The 23,750-nt window shown below is 38.6% G+C and overlaps 1 protein-coding gene across 6 annotated transcripts; it reads left to right on the top strand.

Annotated features, from left to right (window-relative positions):
* The first annotated feature begins 1,186 nt into the window (after nt 1-1,186).
* mbtd1 (mbt domain containing 1) lies at nt 1,187-22,352 on the top strand. 6 transcript variants are annotated; one of them, XM_034193654.1, is made up of 17 exons: nt 1,194-1,426; nt 2,846-3,050; nt 3,124-3,257; nt 3,347-3,458; nt 3,544-3,626; nt 5,593-5,710; nt 6,889-7,023; nt 7,109-7,197; nt 7,418-7,652; nt 7,790-7,845; nt 7,946-8,050; nt 8,820-8,967; nt 9,167-9,249; nt 10,990-11,224; nt 11,522-11,593; nt 15,532-15,669; nt 16,526-22,352. In XM_034193654.1, the coding sequence occupies exons 1-17, from the start codon at nt 1,406-1,408 to the stop codon at nt 16,642-16,644; spliced, it is 2,088 nt and encodes a 695-aa protein (XP_034049545.1). In that variant the 5' UTR covers nt 1,194-1,405; the 3' UTR covers nt 16,645-22,352. The 6 variants fall into 6 exon arrangements, 4 of the variants coding, with proteins under 4 accessions (XP_034049544.1, XP_034049543.1, XP_034049545.1 ...); XM_034193653.1 differs by lacking the exon at nt 16,526-22,352 and having other exon boundaries at nt 1,187-1,426; nt 3,353-3,458; nt 15,532-16,488; XM_034193652.1 differs by lacking the exon at nt 16,526-22,352 and having other exon boundaries at nt 1,189-1,426; nt 15,532-16,431.
* The last annotated feature ends 1,398 nt before the right edge of the window (nt 22,353-23,750 follow it).

The following is a 23,750-nucleotide window of genomic DNA, read 5'->3' as shown; positions in this document are numbered from 1 at the left end:
TGTTTTATTGTGTTGCAGTATATGCAACAGTCAGTGTTATGTTGATGTGTTGCAGTGTGTGCAGTCTGTACAGTGTTTTGTTGTGTTGCAGTGATTTGTTGTACTGCAGTGCAGGTAGTGTTTTATTGTGTTGCAGTGTATGCAACAGTCAGTGTTATGTTGATGTGTTGTAGTGTGTGCAGTCTGTACAGTGTTGTGTTGCAGTGATTTGTTGTACTGCAGTGCAGGTAGTGTTTTATTGTGTTGCAGTGTATGCAACAGTCTGTTATGTTGATGTGTTGCAGTGTGCAGTCTGTACAGTGTTTTGTTTTGCAGTGATTTGTTGTACTGCAGTGCAGGTAGTGTTTTATTGTGTTGCAGTGTATGCAACAGTCTGTTATGTTGATGTGTTGCAGTGTGTGCAGTCTGTACAGTGTTTTGTTTTGCAGTGATTTGTTGTACTGCAGTGCAGGTAGTGTTTTATTGTGTTGCAGTGTATGCAACAGTCTGTTATGTTGATGTGTTGCAGTGTGTGCAGTCTGTACAGTGTTTTGTTGGTTTGCAGTGATTTGTTGTACTGCAGTGCAGGTAGTGTTTTATTGTGTTGCAGTGTATGCAACAGTCTGTTATGTTGATGTGTTGCAGTGTGTGCAGTCTGTACAGTGTTTTGTTGTTTTGCAGTGATTTGTTGTACTGCAGTGCAGGTAGTGTTTTATTGTGTTGCAGTGTATGCAACAGTCTGTTATGTTGATGTGTTGCAGTGTGTGAAGTCTGTACAGTGTTTTGTTTTGCAGTGATTTGTTGTACTGCAGTGCAGGTAGTGTTTTATTGTGTTGCAGTGTATGCAACAGTCTGTTATGTTGATGTGTTGCAGTCTGTGCAGTCTGTACAGTGTTTTGTTTTGCAGTGATTTGTTGTACTGCAGTGCAGGTAGTGTTTTATTGTGTTGCAGTGTATGCAACAGTCTGTTATGTTGATGTGTTGCAGTGTGTGCAGTCTGTAAAGTGTTTTGTTGTATTGCACTGCCTGTAATGTTTGTTGTGTTGCCGTGTTTGGTTATTGCAGTGATTTGTTGTGTTGGTGTTTTGTTGTACTGCAGTGTATGGCTTGTGGTACAGTGTGCGCAGAGGTTTGTTCGTGTTGTGCAGTGTGTGATTGTGTTGCTGTGTGCTTTTGTGCCGTTGTGTTGTAGTTTTCTGCAGTGTTTTGTTTCTGCAGCGGTCGACGACCTCCCCTCCTCACTGACCAATCACATCAAAGTAGGTTACGCTCGCGCATGCGCACACAGTAGGGTAATTTGTTGATATCTTGCCTGGTTGTGTTCATTTTCTCACTTTGGTTGTATTTCAAGCCAAAAACGGCCCGCGCAGGGCTTTGCGTCGCACCGGGTTAGAGAGTTTACAAAAAGAATCTATATGAAGGGCTGATGGAAGACACACGGGACCTGGTGAGTGAATTTGGAACGTTTATACAGGATTAGCTCTGGCTAGCGTTCCTCCTTTGTTGTTATCTCTTTAGCTAGCTATTGCTAACGCTACTTAGCCTCAATAAATAACTCGAAATATCTCTGTAAAACACACAGAGGTTGTACTCATTTTAACTACATTCATCTGGCTTCATTTTACTTCCAAACTGTAAGTTTGGTTTTGTGTATCTAAACTGGATAAACAGGTTTCCGCTAGCTAATCCTGCTAACGCTAGGAAGCACTGGTATGTATTATAGTAATAATGACACCCTCCTGTTTTCCAGCTTTTTACTTTTTGGAATCATAAATGTGTCTTTTTCTGTCATTTATGACACGTTGTTTTAGCTTTCCAGATTTATGGATGCAATTATACGTGATAAAATAAATCCAGCAGTTACCAAAACAAGTTGTTTACTAGAAGCTCACAGGAGGAAGTGACAACTACTGTTGCAATTTCGTTATTCTCATTGAAATACTATATAATCATTATTATCATTGCAGTAGTATATCATCGTTATGTTATTAATGTTGATATTTTATTACTATTTCGCAATTATTGGTTTATTTTATAAAAGTATATGTGGCGTTCATTATTTTTGATTTAATAACAATAATAACTTTATTTATATAGCACTTTCAGGATAAATGCATTTCATAGTATTTTACAATACCAATTTGACATAAAACACCACAGTTTAAAAAACATTACACAATAAAAATTAAAATGATAAAACAACTAACTCAAAGCCAAATATGCAAACAATTTAAACAGAAAATATCCAAATAAAATGACTTTTTTATATATAAAAAGTTTTGTTGGCTTTAATACAGCCAAAAAATACAATATAAAAGATGTAAATAATATTGCTGAGGATAATACAAAAAAAAAATAATACATGAAATCTGTTTCAGTTGTGGTCCTCAGGGGGGAAAACAGAAAAGAATTAATAATAATAAATTAATAGGACGACAAGCAAAATAAGACTACTTTTCTACAGATTTTTGGGCTGGTTTTGATGTTTGGAATCAGTTAATTGTTTTGAGTCTTTTTTTATTTCAAGTTTCTGAAATGTATTTTCTGGTTTATTTTACTTGCTGCTTTACTCCTATGTGGTAGTAAGCTGAATATTTTGGCTGTAGACATTTGAAGGCCTCATTGTGGGCTCTGGATGACATTGACTGACTTTTCACTCATTTTTATTTATTTATTTATGTATTTTATTTTATTTTGATATTCTGTCAACCTAACAACTAGTCAACTAATCGAGAAAATAAGCGATTATGAAAATAGTCATTGATTGCAGCATGAAAAAAAGACCATAACTGTTGGTTGGACAGGGATTTAAAATTTCAGCCATGCAGATCATATTATGTTTCATGTAATGTTCTTACTGTTGAAGGCTGAACGGACCTCGCGTTCAGAACGTAAGCGAAGAGACTCGTTCGGGATGTTTGATGGCTATGACAGCTGCAGCGAGGAGTCGACCAGCAGCTCCAGCTCAGAGGACAGTGAGGATGAGGTGGTGCCCTCCATCCCCGCCAGCCTTCCAATCATCAAAAACAATGGCCAAGTGTACACTTACCCGGATGGCAAGGCTGGGATGGGTCAGTAGAACGTTACTGTTCACAATTTATTCTTCGTGAGGCTCTTAAACTGAACATGTTGTCTATGTCACAGCCACCTGCGAGATGTGTGGGATGGTCGGAGTACGAGATGCTTTTTACTCCAAAACCAAACGCTTCTGCAGTGTGTCCTGTTCCAGGAGTTATTCCTCAAATTCCAAAAAAGCTAGCATCTTGGCCAGACTCCAGGTAATTTCTTCAATGGCCCAGAGGTATTTAAAAATGTTGTCTGCTGTGATTAATAAAGCAAATAATAAATGATTATTTATTATTTTGAGGGCAAGCCACCAACAAAAAAGGCAAAAGTCCTGCAGAAGCAGCCTCTAGTGGCAAAGTTGGCAGCTTATGCCCAGTACCAAGCAAGTCAGCAGAACCAGAAATCTAAAGCCGGTATGTTTCCAAGAAGCAATAGTGATATTTGATGAAGTGATATCAGTGTTGTGTGGATGGAAAAAGTAATTTCTGTTTATTTCAGTTGTCCCTGCTGAGAGCTTTGACTGGGGTCAGTATATCTGTAGCAATAACACGGTTGGAGCGCCGGTCAGCTGCTTCAGACACGTAAGTATTTTTGGTGATTTGGATCAGTACTGCATCATGATGCAGATCAGAGGTTCCCAGCAGTTTTACTGTCAAATCTGTCCCATTAGGAAACCACAACTTCAGAAGTTTCAAACAAATGATGTAGTTTTTTCACTCACCACAATTTTCCCGCATCTTCTTGAAGTCTTGCACATGAATCATAAATCGGACATGTAGATTATACATTCTGTTGTTTCTTTTCATATGTGAAAACCTCAGATTTTGGGCAACAAATTTAGGTGTTAAATTCTTTTTAACTTCTCCATGAACAGTACTTTTTTTTTCGTGTTTATTATTTTACAATATGTATTCAAAATCAAGCTTTATAAAAGTATCTTTTAAAAAATGGGCCAATTTTTTTCTTTCTTTCTTTTTTTTTTTTTTTTTTTTTTAAATATGCTCTTTGATGTTAAATATAAATCAAATTAAAATGTTTTGAATGTAAACCCAACACACACACAAACAAAATAATGGCTAATAAATACACACCTTCTTTAATCCTCTTCCACAAACTTCATGTCTTGACAGTAGCAAGGCTCCCATTTTGACTTAAATGGGAATTTGTCAGTAATTCATGCAGTTACAGTTTGTCCACAGTAGGTTCTGTGATGAATGATATGTGCACAAGTTAATCGTCGGTCTTATCAGATGTTTTCACCGTGCAGCAAAGTACAGAAGAGTTGGGAGGGAGAGGATTATCTGGTAATACTTAAACATCACTTTTACAGGTAGTTGTCTTTATATAACTATTAAAATGGAAGTCAGCTGTGTTAAGGTGCTTTAATTGATTTGAGTATAAATACAGCTGTTTCTACTTGTGTTACATCATCATTGTGGCAAAGCCTACACCTGTCATGAACTTGGGCACAAAAAGGCAGGACACCAGTGCAGGACTCACACAGAGGCGTGGTATGAGAAAAGGGGTTTACTTCGAAAACAGGCAGAGGTCAGTACACAGAAAGACAGGCAAAAATCAGCAGCAGTATCCAAACAATAGACAAAACTCGAGGTTGAAAACGGGTAAAAAACACGGCGTGGCAATAACTGCAAGCGAGGACTATGAGAAGGCAGCGACGACACTAAAGCACGATGAACTGGCAAAGAGAAGACGGAAAACACAGGGCTTAAATAGCAGGTGATGATGAGGGGAAAATGAAAAACAGGTGTGTGACAACATTCAAGCGTAGGGCATGTCAGGCAGAAGAAAACATACCCAGACCCAAACCCCAGAGACAAGACAAGAGAATGCAGTAACCAGAACACAAAGCAACACAAAACCCAAACCTGAACAGGTCAGCCCGAATTAACCACTCTGTAAGTCTGATGAGGAAATTTGGCAAACTTTCATAGCCCTTTTTTCCTCAAATATCAGAGACAGATTTTTTTTTTTTCCCCCAGATATCCCCCACCCCAAAAAAAATCTTCTGACCAGCCCCTAATGAAAAACGTTTAATATATATAATGGGGATGTGTTGGGACGTCATCCGTTTCCACGCATCAGACTTACTGTGTGGCTAATTATGGCCGACCATCTAAACACAAAGCAGTAAAAAAGAACTAAAACCTGAACACAAAGCAATAAAACAAAACTCAAACCTGAACATAAAGCAATGAAAAAAACTCAAACCTGAACACAAAGCAATAAAAAATCCAATCATGAACATAGTCGCACATGACAACACAATAAAAAAAACAAACAAAAACACACTAAGCAACTTTGTGAAAATGTGATTGAAAAGCACAAGTAAGAGGATTGACACAAGAAAATTTGTAACACTGAATAATATACTTTTGGAGTTAAATGGGAAGCATTTGGCTCAGATGTTTTCCCTGGACAGGAAGCATTGCAGTGGAATATGTCAGCTGATCCTGTTTCTTTCTTTGTTATTTTTTTAATTTTTTTAAGATAAGTTTGCTCCTGTCTGTCGATGTTTGTGTGTTTCAGGTTCCTATGGGGACATGTTGGGGCGACATACAAGAAGGAGTGAGAATAGAAGTGCTCAATTCAGATACTAATCTCTCCACTAAGGTCTACTGGATAGCAGAAGTCATTAAGTTAGCAGGTAAGTTTATTTGTGTATGTACAGTAGTTAAGGGAAATAAACACCCCAAACTCTATTAAAAAAAACCCTACATATCTCACTATATCCATTTCTTTATTGGTTTAGTTTTCTTTTTTCTTTGAATAAATGTTTGTCAACTCAGGAAGCATTTGCCATGTTAATTTAGAACCATAAGGTAATTACAACTAGTTCTAAACTAGAATTTGGTTCCTGTTCAGAGCAGGATTACGCTTGGAACAGCAACAGTGTCATGAATAGGTGTGTAATGTTTATACCTCTAAGGCCCATCTAACACAGATGGCGTGTTTGTGACATTTAGAGGAGCGTGCAGCACTTGACACTCAACTTCACGTGTTGCACGGTCGCTCCTTAGACATCACACACACGGCGTCTTTGTGAGAGGCTGGAAAGCACCAGATTGTTCAGGAGAGGGAACAGAGACAAAGTTGATAAAACACTGGCTGGGGAGCAATAGAAAACACCCAGCTTTTACACACTACGTTAACCACCACTGAACGCCACACACACACACACACATATATACACAGTGGTCACACGCCAACAGCCACCTGTATTGGTGATGAGTGCTATCAAGTATAGCACTTCAGTGGGTACCACATACACACCTTCTGTGTGAGAAGGACTTAACATTTCCATGACAAATTGATGCAAAAGGAGTCTTATTTATTAGAAGGCACCTTAATTTCTTGAATACTAAGTGGAACCACTTGGAAAACCAAATTTTTGGCGAATAAGAAATGTGTTAGTCCATAGAGAGTTAAGGCAAGCTAGATTAGTTACTGTAATTTTTTTTAAAATGTGCAGCTTTGTGAAAAGTTTGTTAGTATGGCCAAAGCAGATAGTCTGGTCTCCTTGAGATTTCTTCCTAAAATGAAAATCAGTCACCAATATTCTTGATCATGAGGTGGGTTAAGTTTAAACTTTGTGGACCTTGTTGTGACTTTTGATTTAGTGCTGTATTTAAAAAATGGAAAGTTGAATTGAAAAGTTATAGTGGTGTGGCTGAGACATTTTGACAGTTTTTTTATTTATTTATTTATTTATTTTGCAGGACAGATGTTTTAGCCCTCAACTTTATCTCTTGTGATTAACTGTCACCTCCACCTGACACCACTCGTATTTAAACTGTTTCTGACTGTAGTTCTGTTGTTCTGCAGGGTTCAAAGCTCTCCTGCGGTACGAGGGCTTTGACAGCGACAGCAGCAAAGACTTCTGGTGTAATCTCTGCATTCCTGAGGTGCACCCAGTGGGATGGTGTGCTTCTAGCGGAAAGCCCCTCGTACCTCCAAAAAGTAAGCCAAGCTGTCTCCATTCACTGTTCTGCTGTTAGACGTTTAAAGGCGAATTCCTGTTTTTGTTTTTGTACTGTGCTTACAGGCATTCAGTATAAGTATTCAAACTGGAAAGCTTTCCTCGTGAAGCGACTCACTGGAGCTAAAACGCTGCCATTTGACTTTAACACCAAGGTGAGACACACGGACATTAATCTCAGTGTGGCTGCTCTTCAGCTCTTCATGGCTAATATTTTTGGTACTTTGTGCAGAATTCATCTTATGCTTCCGTTTATTTTGTGTTCTGTCAAGCACCATAAAATATTAATTTGGCTCTGGTGTCAACAATAAAACTTTTTATTTTGTGCATTGCACTTCATTTTCCTGTTATTCCATGAAACATTTTCCACATTAGGTACAGCAGAATATGCAGTTTCCCTTTAAGAAGCTGATGCGGGTGGAGGTGGTGGATAAGAACTACCTGTGCCGGACACGGGTGGCGCTGGTGGAGCAGGTGATTGGCGGCCGCCTCAGATTGGTCTATGAGGAGAGCCTCGACGGGTCAGATGACTTTTGGTGTCACATGTACAGCCCGCTTATCCATAACATCGGCTGGTCGCGCAGCATCGGACATCGCTTCAAGCGATCAGGTGCATTTTAGAAAATGAACGCTGCTTTCACTGTAATTTATCTTGACAGATTGAGTCTTGCGTTCAGTTGCTAAAGCTTCTTCACCGACGTGATGAGAATTTTTATGGATCCAATTTTTTCTTGTCTTTTCTCTCAGATGTCGCAAAAAAAATTGATGGACAAGTTGATGCTCCTGCACAGCTCTTCCAGAAGGTGAGCCACTGCACATGGCTAGGTGACAACCAGCATCGTGAACATGTCAGACAGGTGAGATTGTGCGCTAACCACTGGTTTTTGTTTTTGTGGATTTCAGGTGAAAGATGTGGAACAGAGCGGGGAATGGTTCAAAGACGGAATGAAGCTAGAAGCCATTGACCCCCTCAACCTCTCAGCAATCTGTGTAGCCACTGTAAGAAAGGTAGGTAATGTTGTACACTTTTATGTCACATAATGGTTGTGTTTTCTTGATAACCCATCAAGCACTGGGGGCAAAGCTGGTTTTGTGAATTAAGTCTGTCAATAGATTGTACATATAGGTTTGCATCACCTCATGTTGGCAGCCTTGTTGGCATCAAATCGAGCTTGAGGCTGAATGATTTTTGCTTTTTTACAACACCTGTAGCATTCACACGGAGGTGGCCGTGTTTAGTTTTTCGTGTATGAAATTTCAGCTGGTAGAGTCACCACTATGCTGTTCTCAGGATTGCATCTTTACTTCCTATATGTGCAGATGAGGTTTTACTACTAGTTACAACTTGAAGGTGTGACTTTCTGCTGTAGAAAAATCTTAGCATGTGATAGTTTTCTCATATTTTGCTGACATTTAACCATCAAATAAGTAATGGCTGTTGAACAGTCATTAGTTGCAGCTATGTTTTTAGACATGTGGGTATTTGAAAAGGCTGGAGGTCACTGAAGTCAGCAGACTTTCTCCTTTGGATAATTTCTTTGTAATCTGTAAATATTTTGCATTTCTGTAGCACTTTTCTGTCTGCACATGCTCAATGCGCTTTACAATGATGCCTCACTCACTCAGCGTGTTGCCATGTAAAGTGCTCAGCTGCACTCTGGGAGCAACTTTAGGATCAAGGGCGCCTTATTGATTTTACTCTCTGAAGCGGAATTCTGGGCCTGATTTTGAAATGTCTTTTTGCACAGAGTAATTTCAGCCTTTAACTCTTGCTTAGGTGTTGGCAGATGGGTACCTCATGATCGGGATTGACGGGTCAGAGGCTGTGGATGGATCAGACTGGTTCTGCTACCATGGCTCCTCCCCCTCCATCTTCCCTGTTGGCTTCTGTGAAATCAATGACATTGAACTCACGCCCCCTAGAGGTACACTCGGGTCTTTGGCCCTCTGATAGGCATGATCTGGGATTTTGTCATCAGAAGTCTGAATTTAAATGGCCACAGTCTTTTAGTCTCTCGCCGTCTCTTTGAAATGTCATATTTTGTAAAGACTGCTTATCTGTACTTTAGTCTCTTACAATTTGGCTCCTGACATTCTGCTCTGACCGCTGATTCTTTTCTTCAGGGTACGCTAAACTGCCATTTAAATGGTTTGACTACCTCAGAGAAATGGGTTCAGTAGCTGCTCCTGTGAAGCTCTTTAACAGGGTAGGTTTTATTAACATTTCTTCTGTTGTATTTCTGTGTATTGTGATTTCATATTTCCCTGTGGTATCATGGCTTAGTGCTTTTTTTGTTAATTTTTTAATTTTATTTTTCAGTTTATCTGATGAGGTGCAAAATAAATAAACAGAAAAATAAATTCAGCTAAAAAATACTTGAGACCTGCAGTTAAAATAACACATTTTTAGGATCATATTTGTGTCTTAATAATGAAGCAAAACTTATTAAAGCTAAAATAAAAACTCACTGAAGCAAAAAGAAAAAGCTTTCTTTTTAAAAAAAAAAAAAAACCTTGTGACTTGCAAACAGTGTATTTGTATAGTCAAACTTTTAGTCTTTTACCTTTTTGTTTGTTTTCCGTTCCCTATACTTCCTTCTTATTGATTGGGTTTATGGTTTCACTTGTTTTGCAATTCCTGTTTTTTGTTTTTCTTGGAATTCTGATACAAACCTCTCTGATTGGTAGGACTTTTCAGTAGTGTATCTCCAATGGAGTTTTTGTATACCAGCTTAGTGGATGCTGTGCCTCCCACATCCTCAGGGTGTTGCCATGTAAAATGTTGATAATTGCTATGTATGAATTTTATTAGGTTTTTTAATCTTGTTGCCATCAATCATGGATACTGTACCATTAAAGTTTGGGGTCGGGTGACATGGAGTGTTAAAGATGTGCTTTTAGTGAGCAACATTATTATTATTGTTGTTGTTGTTGTTATTATTATTACCTCCGCCAACAAAGTGTGTGGAGGTTATGGTCCCTGTTTGTCTGTTTGTTTGTCTGTTTGTGAACAGCCTGGAGCCCACAATTTTTCATATATCGTGAACTTTTTACTAAACATTCATATCCTGATAGGCAAGAACTGATTCAATTTTCAAGGTCAATAAGCAAAGTCAAGAAAAATTGGAAAAATCCCTATTTTTAATATTGAATGAATTTTCAAAAAAAATCATACTTCTGTCAGAAAAGATCAAATTTCTTTCATATTTGAGTTCATTATGTGGGATTTTATTCTTTATCGACTGACAAAGTTTGATCTGGATCTGATCCAGATTATAGATTTTGTGGCCATTTAAATTTAACATTGAAAACTCCATTTAATGTATATTTTACATTATATCTTTATCAAACATGCCCCAATCACTCTCATATTTGAAAGTGAGGTGCAGACTCACACTCAGTATCACCTGACAAAGTTTTATCCGGATTGTACATTTTCTGGACATTCAAATTTAATATCGAAAAGCACATTTGATGTATATTTTGCATTATATCTTAATCAAAAGTGCCTTTGTGACAATGAGTTGCAAACTGGCACTCTTGATGAATAGACTAAGTTTGAGCCGTATTGCGGATTTAGCAGATATTTGATTTGTTTTAACATTGAAAAGCCCTTTTGATATATATTTTGTATTATATTATATTTTAGCTTATGAAAAGCCACTTCTAACAGGACTTTGACCTTGAAATCTTTTTTCCAAGGTAGAAATTTGTGAGATTGGAAGCTAGTGTTGGCGGAGGTTTGCCCTCTTTGAGTGTGGTGGTCTAGTTGTTGTTATTAAGCTAGATGCATGCATTTCTGATGGCCTGTTTATCTATTTATTTATTTATTGGTTCTGTGTGACTGACTGTTTTCAGGCTTTATCAGTACTTCCTAACTGTTGGAAAATCACACCCACATTTGGCTCAGATTCTCTGTCCTTTCTCTGCTATCTTAAATCTTTTAGGAAGTTCCCAATCATGGTTTCCGGCAAGGCATGAAGCTGGAGGCGGTCGACCTGATGGAGCCACGGTTGGTGTGTGTTGCCACGGTGACGAGAATTGTGCACCGGCTACTGAGGATCCACTTTGACGGCTGGGAGGACGAGTATGACCAGTGGGTGGACTGCGAGTCACCTGACCTCTACCCTGTGGGCTGGTGTCAGCTGACGGGATACCAGCTCCAGCCGCCGGCATCACAGAGTAAGACTAATCAGTCGGGAGGATTTTCAGATCAATAACTCCACCCATCAGGTATCTACATCTCTAACTGGAGTGTGATGGAGCGCTCGCTTCCTTTAAGGCACAAACGTTCTTGTATTTCACGGCATAACGTAATACAAAAATGAGTGCGTCAGGAGTGTCACTCTTTATTTATTTTTCTGCCAGCATTACATGATTAGACCTAAAGGAAATCAGTACGTTAATCAATAATGAAATGAGAATTCAGTTACAGCCCTGCTGTTTGTAAAGGTTTTGTTGGTGGTGTTTTAATTTCAGGTAACAGAGAGATGCCTCCATCCGTGCCCAAGCAGAAGAAAAAGGCCCAACAGTATAAAGGCCAAAAGAAAAGTGAGTCACCTCTCTGTCATCTGTTTGCACTCCTTCCTTCATTTGCTCCTTCTATGATTACTGCTCTCTGACTGGTCACCTTACAAATTTGGTGTGTCTGGAAGGTTTCCATTGGAGCTTTTGTGTCATCTGGCAGAATTTTTTTTTTTTTTTGGCATTGTCAAAGCACTTCTGCACAGTTGGAGAGAAATGGGGCAAAGTTTCAGACTTCAGTGGAGCGGAGATTTTTGAGCATTGGCTTTAATAGTTTGATGGGTGATATGGTTAGAAGAATAAAGTCATAATTTTGGTGATGGTCACAGTTTCGTGTAACTTGATTAAGCAATCAAGTTGTCCTGGATTTTTTTTTCTTACTTAAAATGACAAACATGTCACCATAGTTAAATCTCAAAGTTTGGATTGTTGCCCTTGAAACATGTGCCCCCTCCCAACTCTCAAAATATTGTGACTTCATTCTCTTTGGTGGTGTTTCTAATGGTCAGTATTCACACTTTGTACTGAGTATCTTCCAAGAGGGTTGGTACATGTGCTCACTTGGTTCTGGCAGTCTGAGAACGGGGTACCAGGGGCTTATTCAGATGAACAAGTCCAACTGAAGCCACTAAACACACCCCTTTTTTTTTTTTTTTTTGTAATTCACTTTTTATTGCTTTATGAACTTTAAAACAGTAAAACCAACACAACCAACACACACACACAGTGGGACAAGAACAAACCCACTACAGCTACAGTAAATTAACAACAAGAAAAAGGGGAGAAAAAAAAAGGGGGGGGGGGCTTGATTTCCAGTGTCTAAGGATGATCCTACAACCTGTCACAAGGGCCAATTTACACCATAGGTTCTGCTGACCGGATAACCTCATTTCACTTGTTATCAAACCTAAAATACACAAGGCGGGGCCCTGAGGCATATCTATCTCCAGAACTTTGTTGATAACTAATATCTTTTTCCAAAGGTTCCGTGTCATTTCACACTCATACAAACACACCCCTTTTTATAATGAGATGTCAATATAGGTTAAAAATAAAATTTTATAATGTACATGATGGAAAAGTTGGTGTTTGTGAGATCAAACTGAAATGCTCTATTCGTGACTGTCAATAGCTAGCTACTGATGTTTGCTAGCATTAGGTTTACATTAAACTGCATCCAGTGTTTTAGATTTCATAGAGAAGAACATCACATTAAAGAAATAGTCTGATTTATATTTTTTTGTAAAGTACCCTTTAAGTCATAAAAGGACTTTTTGTGTGTGGAGGGGTACCACTATAGTTTTGTTCCTCAATAATCTTTTATTACCTCCGCCAAGGAGGTTATGTTTTCGGTCACGTTTGTTTGTTTGTCTGTCTGTCTGTCAGCAGGATAACTCAAAAAGTTTTGAATGGATTTTGATGAAATTTTGTGGAGTGGTTGGAAATGACAAGAGGAACAAGTGATTAAATTTTAGTGGTGATCCGAATCATTATCCAGATCCCGATGCTAACGCGTTAGCATGTCTATGGCATTTTCAATGTTAAAAATTAGCATTAAGCAGTTGCAGCTGTCATCATGTTTGGGTGCATTTGTTTTCAAATTGTAATATTTCTTAAATTTATTTTTGTTTATATATTAATAATCTAATGATTATTATATACAATTTTAGAGGAAGAAACAAAAAGAAATAGATCACTGTGCCAAGGAGGGAATCTCTTTAGGGTCAGTGACCCTATGGCTTTGTTTAGAGAAGTGTTTCATAAATGTTAAAAAATTCATATATTTGCAGTTTAGTTGAATAATAAATTGAATTTTGCCTCTTATTTGTTTTTGTCTATAAGCACATGCAACATCAATATCAGTGCTCAGATGACAGTAGCTTCTGGGAAAGGTGCAAGTTGCAAGAAACTGTGATGCCAAGCGCTAAGGATACATGCTATCCAGTCACGGCAGATGAAACTTTTTTTTACTACTGAGCAAACATCATTGTTAGACTTTTTTAGGTTCAGTGATTCCACGGCGTGTAGATGTTATGGCGTCAGTGACCCCATGGCTTTGGCGGAGGTTTGCACTCTCTGAGTGCTTCTAGTATTTCAAATATGATCAAAATTTGCCTTCAAGTATCAAGTAGACTTTATTAGCCCCCCAGGGGCAATTTGTTGTGCAGCCAGCAGTAGAACACATTCGGACATACATAAACATAACATGATCTTAAATATGGCATAAAAACTCACCATGAAAACTCACCACACAGTAAACATAATAACTCAGTGATAGGAAAACCTACTTAAAACCACTCATGTGATAGTGTTTAAAAATCTAATAACAGTGGGAATAAAAGAGTTCTTGTACCTACTGGTCTTACACTTCTTAGACATAAATCTATGACCAGATGGAAGCATTGTGAACTCACGGTAGGTCGTTTAAGAAAACGCCAGCAATCATGTTGCACTCATTTACAATACGATCCAAACAGTTTTTGTTTTTCAAATTTAAAAACCCATACCAGCAGATAAAAGAAAAACTAAGAACAAATTCAATAAAACAGGAATAAAACATCTTCATAAAAGTACTGTCCACATTAAAATGCCTTTTCTGGAAATAATTTAGAATTTTGACCTGCATGGGTTAAAATACACAGAGAAGATGTCATGACACACTCAGTCTGGCAATGCTGTCAATGATGATGTTAGTGGTGGGGATGTTTACAACCCTTAAATGGCATGCTGGGAAATTATGCTGTTTGGTCGTCGGAAACACCCCACCAATGCCGACTGGTCCTGCTCTACTGCGTATGCTAATATTAACATCATGGAGCTGAAGAAATGATGGAGATTATGACCAAAACTGCCAAAACCTATGTAGAATTGAAGCAGAAACAAAGTGATGGGCACTTCTAGTAACACAGACGATAACATCTGGACAATTTATCAACAGATGTTTTGCTGGATATCTGGAAGACGTTCAGAGGTTTGCTGAAGTATTTGTCATTGCCATTGTTAGTTACAATGACAAAAGACAAAAACTTTTTTCAGAACTTTTCTAGATATATATTTGGTAGTTGTACGATGCATCCGGAAAGTATTCACAGCACTTCACTTTTATCACAATTTATTATGTTACAGCCTTATTCCAAAATGGATGAAATTCTTTTTTTTTTTTTTTGTCCCAAAAAATTCAACACACAATACCCCATAATGACCATGCGAAAAAGTTTGGTTTATTTTTGAGTGCACTTTAAGTCAGAAATTCAGAGTTCCCCATTTCTGTTGAATGCAACATGAACTTTATACATCAAACACATGCTTCTTCCTTCATGTCATCGTGGAGCAAACTCACAATATAAGTACTTTACTGGCATTAAAATTAATTGTAATTTTGTGATATACCACAAAAATATTAAAGTAAGTTTTGTCAGTTTTATGGAAAATTGACTGGGACTACATGTTTTAAATGCTTTTATTGTGAAACAGATGAAATGGTAAGGAAAAATGAGCAGCAACATTAGTTATTATGAATGTTGAAAATATGTAACAAAATAATTTTTTGCACACCCTGATTTTATTTTTCTTGCAAAATTAAAAGGGTTTATAATCCAGGCCAAATTTCTCTCATGATAATCAGATCATGAATTTTTTTTTTTTTTTTTTTATATATAATTCCATTAACAAACAAACAAACAGATGAAAACATCCCAATAATTTGATGAGCTGAAATAAAATTTTATACATATCTACGTGCAAATAACAAACGCTATTTTAACTGGAAACACTGTCAAGTAACCAGTTTCTGTCTCATTAATTTCCATCTTGCAAAAGAAAATAACTTCAGTTGGACTTTAAACTTCACTTTACACTCTCACCTTTTGAACTTTTACTTCCTAATTTTAAAAACATTGAGAGCGCGTGCGAGTTGTGTTGTAGTAAGCCCCTGGTAGCTCACCCGAGTCTGACTTGGTGTTTAGAGAGGAAGATTCCAGTTGGTCGACGGCACTTCAGTCAGACAGGCAGGAGGAGGAGCTTCTCAGGGGATGAAGAGCAGAGTCCGCCCCCTTTCCCTGCCCAGGGGCCTGCTCGGCCCCGGCCCCGAACCCACAACCCAGGTAAACGGCACACTAATGCTAAAAGCAGCACGGCACTGAGCCCTCTGTGGCTCGGCAGCGTTAACAGAAGCAGTCACAGGAGGTCGCTGTGGAGCTGCAGCATGTTGAGCTGTGTTTGCTGTACCCGATTCACCCTCACTCTCATTGGTTACTTTGTTTCGTGTCCTAGCAGGTCTGGAATGATTCTGTTCATCTATTCAACAAGATTTATGGTTCATGAGGCATGTTTGTTTCCATTTGATCTATTTTTGTGGTTGATGCTTGTTAAGCATGTGGATTTTGATTAACCGCTGGAAATGCAGATACTAAAGGCTCTTTCACACACGGACTTTGTCACATCCATATGCTGCCACGTTTATACTAATGTCGGAAATAGCGTATCGCTCGCTGCAGCAGGGGGGTGCACTCACACGAGTAGTCGAACCAGGTAGAAAAGCTTTGATACCTTGACTCGTGAAGTCTCATTTATGGCTCAATGAATCTTAACGAGCAAATCTTTGACATAAGTGCATCTAAAAAAAAAATTGACTATCAGGGGAAGAGTTAAATATCTTTTGTTAGTTATTTCAGAAAGTGATAATTGTATATGTTCATCTCTCATTACATATAAAACTAAAATATCTCATGACAAATACAATCAAAAATAAAAGAAAAATCTGACTTCTTTACACAAATTTTTAAGAAGGCTTTGACTTCAAAGTGAGAATTTCAAAATATAAAACACAAAAATAACGGCTTAAGTGAGAAGAGGTCTACAGAATATGTGCACAGATTCCGTGTGTGAAGCGGCGAGCATGTGAACACTGATGGCTCATCACCGCTGCCGTTCTTTATCCGTGTCTGTCATCATCTTTAGAGTCTCTGCTGCAGCTGAAGGAGGAGGCGGCCGAGGTGGACGAGTTCACCTTCTCACAGGGCATCTCTGACCAGGAGAGCAACGGCTCAGGCAGCTACTACATCAAACAGGAGCCCTGAGGTCTCCAGGTCGCACGCAGCGGGAGTTGAACCAGCCTTGAAGAACACTCGCAGAACAGCGCCACCGGCAGGAGCTGGTATCAGCTTCTGACACAGTCCCGAGGGTAGAATGCCTCTGCAGCCAAACGTGACTCAAAGGTTAGATTTTGGGCATTTTATCCAATGAATCCACATCAGCGTGCTCTCCTTGCCTGTCTGACGTGGGGGTGGGGCAGAAAAGGAAAAAAAGAAAAAAATCCACCCAAATATGAGGTGTTGAGTTTCGGTTGGATTTGTCTGCCCTCGTACGTGGACGTGGGTCCACCCTGCCTGTGCTGAGGTTCTGGGCCGAGCACAGAGACCTGCACAAACTGTGACACGTTTTTATTGAGCCGGGTCCTTTATGGGCTCGTTTCCACCACCGACAGCCCCACAGTGGATAGAGGCTGTGTACAGTTAATTTTTTTGCCAGGTGGACTTTTACTTTGTTTATAGTACTTGAAGTTTTTTGTTTGTTTTGTACCTGTTTCAGAGGTGTTTGGTCTTAATATTGTGCTTATTTTGCCTTGTTTTTTGGTGGCTGTGTGGGGAACATTTTGTGCGTTGTTTCATCAAAGTGATTCTATTCATATATAGTATGTGCAAAACTATACAGAGTGACAGAATATAGATATTTAGGATTTGAAATGAGGGATCTTTTAGTGCAGTGCTGCTCAGCGTTTTCTTTCGCTATTTTTAGTTTTTTTTTTTTTTCTTTCATCAGACTTCTTCATGCTGTTCAATTCATTGAGACAGTACCTGGTGAGAGGGTGAGAATCTGACGTTTGATGGCAGCTGTTGGTACTAAGAGTTTTTGATATTTGTTTCGGACTCAAATGGTTGTTGCTCTGTTGCTTCGCTGACCAGGTTCGGAGAAAGCAGTTGATCAGGTTTCAAGTGTCGTCAGCGAGCACGTAGTCAGCTAAATGGCACTTTATTAGTTACTTCCACTGCCATTATTTTGTATAATTAATCTATTAATGTATTTTCTAAAATATTAGCAATGGTACAGAATATTTGTTAGAATTCCCCAAAACCCAAATTATCTTAAGATAAGCTGTTTTGTGTGACAAAAAGGATTTGTTGCCACACAAAGTAAAACACTGAGGCTTGATTTTGGCGGGGGGGGAACTGAGCTCATCCTTTACATTTAAAAAGATGCCAATAACTTTGTAAACTTGTGCCCCTCCAAAGTAAAAATTGGTCCACAAATGGCTCATTTTCAGTCAGTCGTAAGACAAGACTGCAGTGTTTTAATTTTGATCTGGGCTGCCGAGCTAGCCTCACCCTGTCACACCCATGACTTCGAAGAGGCTAGTTAGCATGTAGCATGCTCGCAGATGTGCTCCACGCAATCACGCAATCCTTAAGTGTAGTCCAAAGTTCTGTCAGTCTCTTTCGCGATCCGTGAGCTTATTAAATAATTTAACCCTGAATTTGCGATGGTAGGTGTTTGTGTTCGCTTACTGATGACACAGAAGCTGCATCACTCATATTGGGAGGGGGGGCATGTGTTGTCAATTGGCATAAAGCGACATGAGAGCATGCCCTCTAGTGGGTTTTATGTGAACAGCGTTTAACAGCTCATTTTTAAACCACAGCTAAGTGACAAAGCAACACACCCCAAAGCTCTTGGAGTCTCATGTAAAATTTTTTGTTTGAGTGAAAACATGAAACAGATTCTTTAAAGATCAGCAGCAAAAAAAAAAAAAAAAAAAAAAAAAATCTTTGAAACAGCGTCACATGTTTCTTTCTTAGGATGATGATGATATGCAAAGCTTTTTTTTGTTGTTTTTTTGTCAGAGCCATATGTATGCAAGCTAGTCCACAATTCAGCTGAGCCACAGAATAATAACGAAACATAAACAATGCACTGCTTTTTGCCAGCGGCCTGTTGAAGGCAGCATCCACACAGACAGCGGCACAAATCCGATTCTCCAGAACGTCGTCATGATGATGATTATGAGAAACTCTCTGTCTTCTACCTCCTGATGCTAGCCATGTTTAGCCAGTGTCGAGCGTTGCCGTCCGCAAGGGTGCGATAGTGTATGCAAAAGAAAACCGTGACCCGAAAACGATCCGCTTGAAGACTTCAGACGCCAAACACGGCAGGCACGCCACGAGGTCGTCTCCTAATCGGAACGATATGCAATAACACAGATCCCAGATTATGATTATTTAATGTTAAATGGAGCACCTGCAAGTCTTGCTAAGATCACTACAATCATATAGAAGATAATTTTACTAAATGTTAGTGTGTATCTGATGTGTGTTTGTGTGCGTGTGTGTATTTATATGCATCAGTGGTTCTCAAACTGGGCTTGAGACCCCCTACTTTATTTTTTCTTGCTTGTTTTTATGCCTGCAAATTAAGTAAGTTGTAAAGTAAAAGATTTTTTTTTTTTCAATAAGGCTGGATGTTGTTGGTGTTGTATTGTCACGATCCAACAGTTTTTGCAGGTGGTTTCACAAAATCCTTTACCTGCTGAGGAGAGCGGTCTCACTGTTGACTCTTTGTCTTTGGTTTGGATCATCTAATTAAGGGTTCAGTTTTGTTTTTTTCCCCCCACATTAACATTGAGATAAAGGGCTCTATCTTCTACCTGTTGCAAAGCAGCGCACAAGGCAAATATTACTGCTAATTTCTAACTGATGCAGTTGCGATTTCCATGCACAGGACTCACATTCTTGACATAGCAAATGTCTGTGTGCTCGCGGGTGCGTTGATCTCAAAATGAGTCCAGCGCGCCCACGAAGCAAAGTGTTGGTTCATCAGAAAGCTGCTGCATCACAAACAACCAAAAACCTGATGGATAGTTTTTCCTGCTGTTTCTGCAGTGCGATATTCAGATATGCTGTACAACAGCGGGTTCATGATTTGCACAGGGGGGTGCATGAGCAGACTAAACTGCATCTAAACGGAATTAAAATTAAAAGGAAGAATGTTTTGGGATTTAAGAAAAACAAAACACAAACTTAGAATATCTCTGGCTTGTGTTGTTTTTTTTACACCATTTGCTTCCTCCCCGGTTTCTCAGGCTCCAGTTACTGATGTGCTTTGGCTTTCCTCACAAGAAAACGTCTCATAGTGTAGTTGTACATGCTAATGCGCCATGTGCTTTAGATCGTGAAAATGGGGCACAGTGAGTTTCAGGCCGTGGCAGCACTGCGTAAATCTTAAGGCCTCTGAAATAGAATGAAATTAAACAAAATCCTATTTTTTGTTGGTGTTTGATTTTTTTTTTTTTTTTTATGTTTTATTTTTGTTTTTTGGGGGTCTGAAGGTCAAACATTTGGGAACCACTGAGTCACGCTGGCAGCATCACTGTACAGAAGCAGCTTTTAAATGCAGAGCAAATTTAAAGTTAGCAAAGGTTTATGTTCCATGTACCATTGAGGTTCAAGAGTCAACTCTCAGGACATTTGTGTTGATTTTTCAGTCTAAACCAGCTCAAAAAGCATCTTTCAAAGAAAAAGTCTCGCTTCAAGCTTTTTCTTTCTTTTTTTTTTTTCCCTTAATCCTTTTCTGATGTCATGTTAACGTCTCTCCGTATTTGGTAAAGTGCAACACTTTGAACTTCTGTTTCCTGGTGGCAGGATATTTTCGAGTGAAGTTATAGAGCAAAATTAAATTTAAACTCTGAGGGAGAAAAAGTAAAATGACTACAAGAACAAAAGGTCCCAATATTACAAGAATAAAATCATTGCTGCTTCACACGGCTGAGGTTCTCTGCTCCTCGAACACCGAGAAACTCAGTGATGGTGAAATCGCAACAGCCTTTAACCAAATTTATAACATTAACCTTTCCTCCCTCAAAATATGACAATATAATTTTCGTTATGACAATTGTAAATTTGTCAGAATTATATACTGAGAATTCTAATTATAGTCGCCCCCCCCTTCAAAAAAACAGTTTGAGCTTCTTTCGTGTTACTTCAAAAATACTGATTTACTGAAATACTGATTTTTGTCCTCAGAATTTAACTTGGGAGATTTCAGTGATGATACATTTAAATTGCAAAAGATATTATTTTTCTTCACGTATTACTGCTTCCCCTTCATAAAACCAATTTAGTTGATCAAAACTAATTTCCTCAAACGTTCTATTCTCATACCAATTTTTTTTTTTCTTCATTTTTTCGCAGCACTGACCCTGACACTTTGTGGTTTTAATGTGATGGAACACAAAGTTAAAAAAAAAAAAAGAAAAAAATGAATGAGCAATAAACTGAGTTGCAAAGGTTTGAGATTAGGATTAAGTTCTCATGAGATTATTTTCTTCTGAATGAAGCATTAATTAAAAACATCATGACCAAACTGCATTATCTTCGTACTAAAAATGAAAGACTGTTCTCTGGATTAACTCTGGTCTACATCAGTGGTTCCCAACCTGGGGGGTCAGGACCTGTGAGTGGATCGTAAAAACCAGATGTAAGAGAGAATTTTTAAAAAAAGAAAATTTTGTTTAATTTTGGACTTCTTCCAACTCTCATTCTCAGAGGTTTCACATCTGCCTCTATCCTGATCTACTCCATAATTTATCTTTATGTATGTTTTCCCTCCAGGGTTTGTGAAAAATGTAAAAACTAAAAAAAAAAAAAAAACTTTACAAATAATCTGGCTCTCCCCATTTTTACAGATGTTTTGGACTCTTTTGTTGTAAGTGTGAGATTCTGTGAAATCCAGTTCTTTAGTAATCCTGCTGACAGACCTAACGGGGCACACGTTTGAGCACATACCTGTGCCAAAGCCCAAACAATTCCCAGCAAATCCCCTGAAAGCAGGTTTATTTCTTTTTGAATAACCATGTTAACAGCACGGGTGAACGTGATGAATGATTAAGGACTTGTACACAAAAGCCGTTGGGAACCTCTGGTCCAGGTTAACCCTACATATTCAGACGTACAATCACTGTTTCTAAAAAGAAAAGAAGAAAAAAAAATAAAAAACCTTGTAAGTTGTAGATATTGGTGTTTAAGCTCTAAATCTGTCTGGCGGCGTGTTTTTGTGTGGCGTAGCCGGAGGATTTGGTGCACCGATGACCTGGACACATGCGGGACACGTTGTGTCGATGTCGTGATGAGGTTTCAGTCTTCGTGTTTGCAGCGCCCCCTCGAGTAGCTGCTTTTTGCTTTGGTTTTTTCCTTTGGATACTAACACGGGTCTTTTGTATGTGATCACCCCTGATTATATTAAACCATTATATTGTGGTGCTATATATATATACATACATCTATATACATATATATTTGATAAAAATGACTTAATGTATTGGGATTATTATTGTCTGAAAAATAATTGTGTTCAGAGGGTTATGGTGCAAAATTTATTTTGGATACAAATTTAAAAAAAAAAAATCTGTGAATAGTTCTAAATCTATTGATATTAACACTGAGCATTGAGGTACATTATTAGACTGCAGTTTAAAGTTTGTACATCTTTTTGATAGTGTAATCATTTTCCTTTCATATGGTCAATTTGTGCTGTGATCAGGCTTTCATAGACTTTGTACATAAAGGATCATCGTATCGGTTGTAACGAACAGCTTCTTTGTTCACAAGCATCACAAACTGTTTCCGCATGGCTGTGAAATTTATCTGGTGATTTTTGTTTTTAGTTTTTTTTTTTTTTTTTTTTTTGTAACATCTGACTTTTACACTGAATAAAAAAGATGACTTCAAACCTCTTACAGCGTTTTAGGTCTTTTACAGTGCTTTAATTTGCAAAGAATGACCGTTTCAGTTTGTACAGGGGGCAAAGGTTACTCTGTTTGCACCATCTGTTATCACTTTAAAGTGTCAAGGAATCCAATGGATGTCAACCTTGTTGGACAGTTATTTTCAAGACCAAACATTCTTTATTAATTGGATTAACTCCACCAATAATTTTCATTACTTTTTACCAAAATTGGAACAACTTATCTTTTGACCCCAGTACAACCTGAAGTTGACTTTTGTCACCATTTTTGCCCCGTAACTCTAAAACATTCAGTGGTCAGCATCCTTCACTCTCGACAGACGATGGAACTGTAGCTCGGGATTTAGGCCTTCTCCTTGTTCTTTCAGTGAGCGTTTTTCTGGCACAAACTGGTTGTTTTTCTCGTCTTTGGGGACTCCTTCTCACTGCTGGTCTCCAGTTTTGTTTTGTTTTTTGTATAATCCTTCCATTTATGAATGTCAGTTTTCAAAAGCTTCCATGCCATGTTTGACAACATGGTTGAAGCCAAGGTGGAGAGATCCACGTGCTCTCGTGCCAGAGGTCAATTTACCATACAGCAGGTCTTTCAGAATTCTTCCACCTGCATGTGATGGACACAGCGAAGCCAGTGGAGGCAGCACTGCTGCAGCCACGTGTACAGACTTGGGCACGACAGAGAACATCAATGTTGGTGATGCGGTCGTTATTCCACCTGTTGAGGATTCACCTCAGGCTGTGCATGTGGAAGGTAGAGTCTCCTCTTATGGCTGAAGTATAGGGGCCTACCTGAACTCAACTGTGATAGACAACCTCACCATGGATGATGAGATGAACATCTGGATAGGACACGCAGTTTGAGACAATCAGCTCACACGAAGATCACACATGTAGGACCTGCGTCCTCAGTACTTTTTCATGGCAGTCAGTTGTGGCCTCTATATTCCATTCAGTAAACTACATCTCCAATAATGTGGCATACTTTCCAATATGATTGGAGCATTTTTAAATGATCACTCATGTTTAATCTTTCTGACCCCTACCTGTTTACAGCTGCCATACAATTTTGTGTAAACCAGGATTTCCTGAGGTTGGATTGTAAGGGTTGTTAGTACAAATTTGGCTTCAGACTCATGGAAAGGTTATTCCAGGGTCAACAAGGGCAAGGCAAACAATTTCAAGAAGGTACAGTAGTGTTAAGAATAATAGTAGTGCTATGTGACTAAAAAGATTAATCCAGGTTTTGAGTATATTTCTTGTTACATGGGAAGCAAGGTACCAGTAGATTCTCACAAATCCAAGACCAAGCATTAGTCATATGCACACTCTTAAGGCTGTGAAATTGGGCTATTATTAAAAAAAAAAGTAGAAAAGGGGGTGTTCACAATAATAG

This window comes from Thalassophryne amazonica, chromosome 18 (assembly GCF_902500255.1).
Source record: "Thalassophryne amazonica chromosome 18, fThaAma1.1, whole genome shotgun sequence".
Classification (NCBI taxonomy): Eukaryota; Metazoa; Chordata; class Actinopteri; order Batrachoidiformes; family Batrachoididae; genus Thalassophryne; species Thalassophryne amazonica.
The sequence above is the reverse complement of the archived record's forward strand: the minus strand, read 5'-3'. Positions and strand labels throughout refer to the sequence as shown.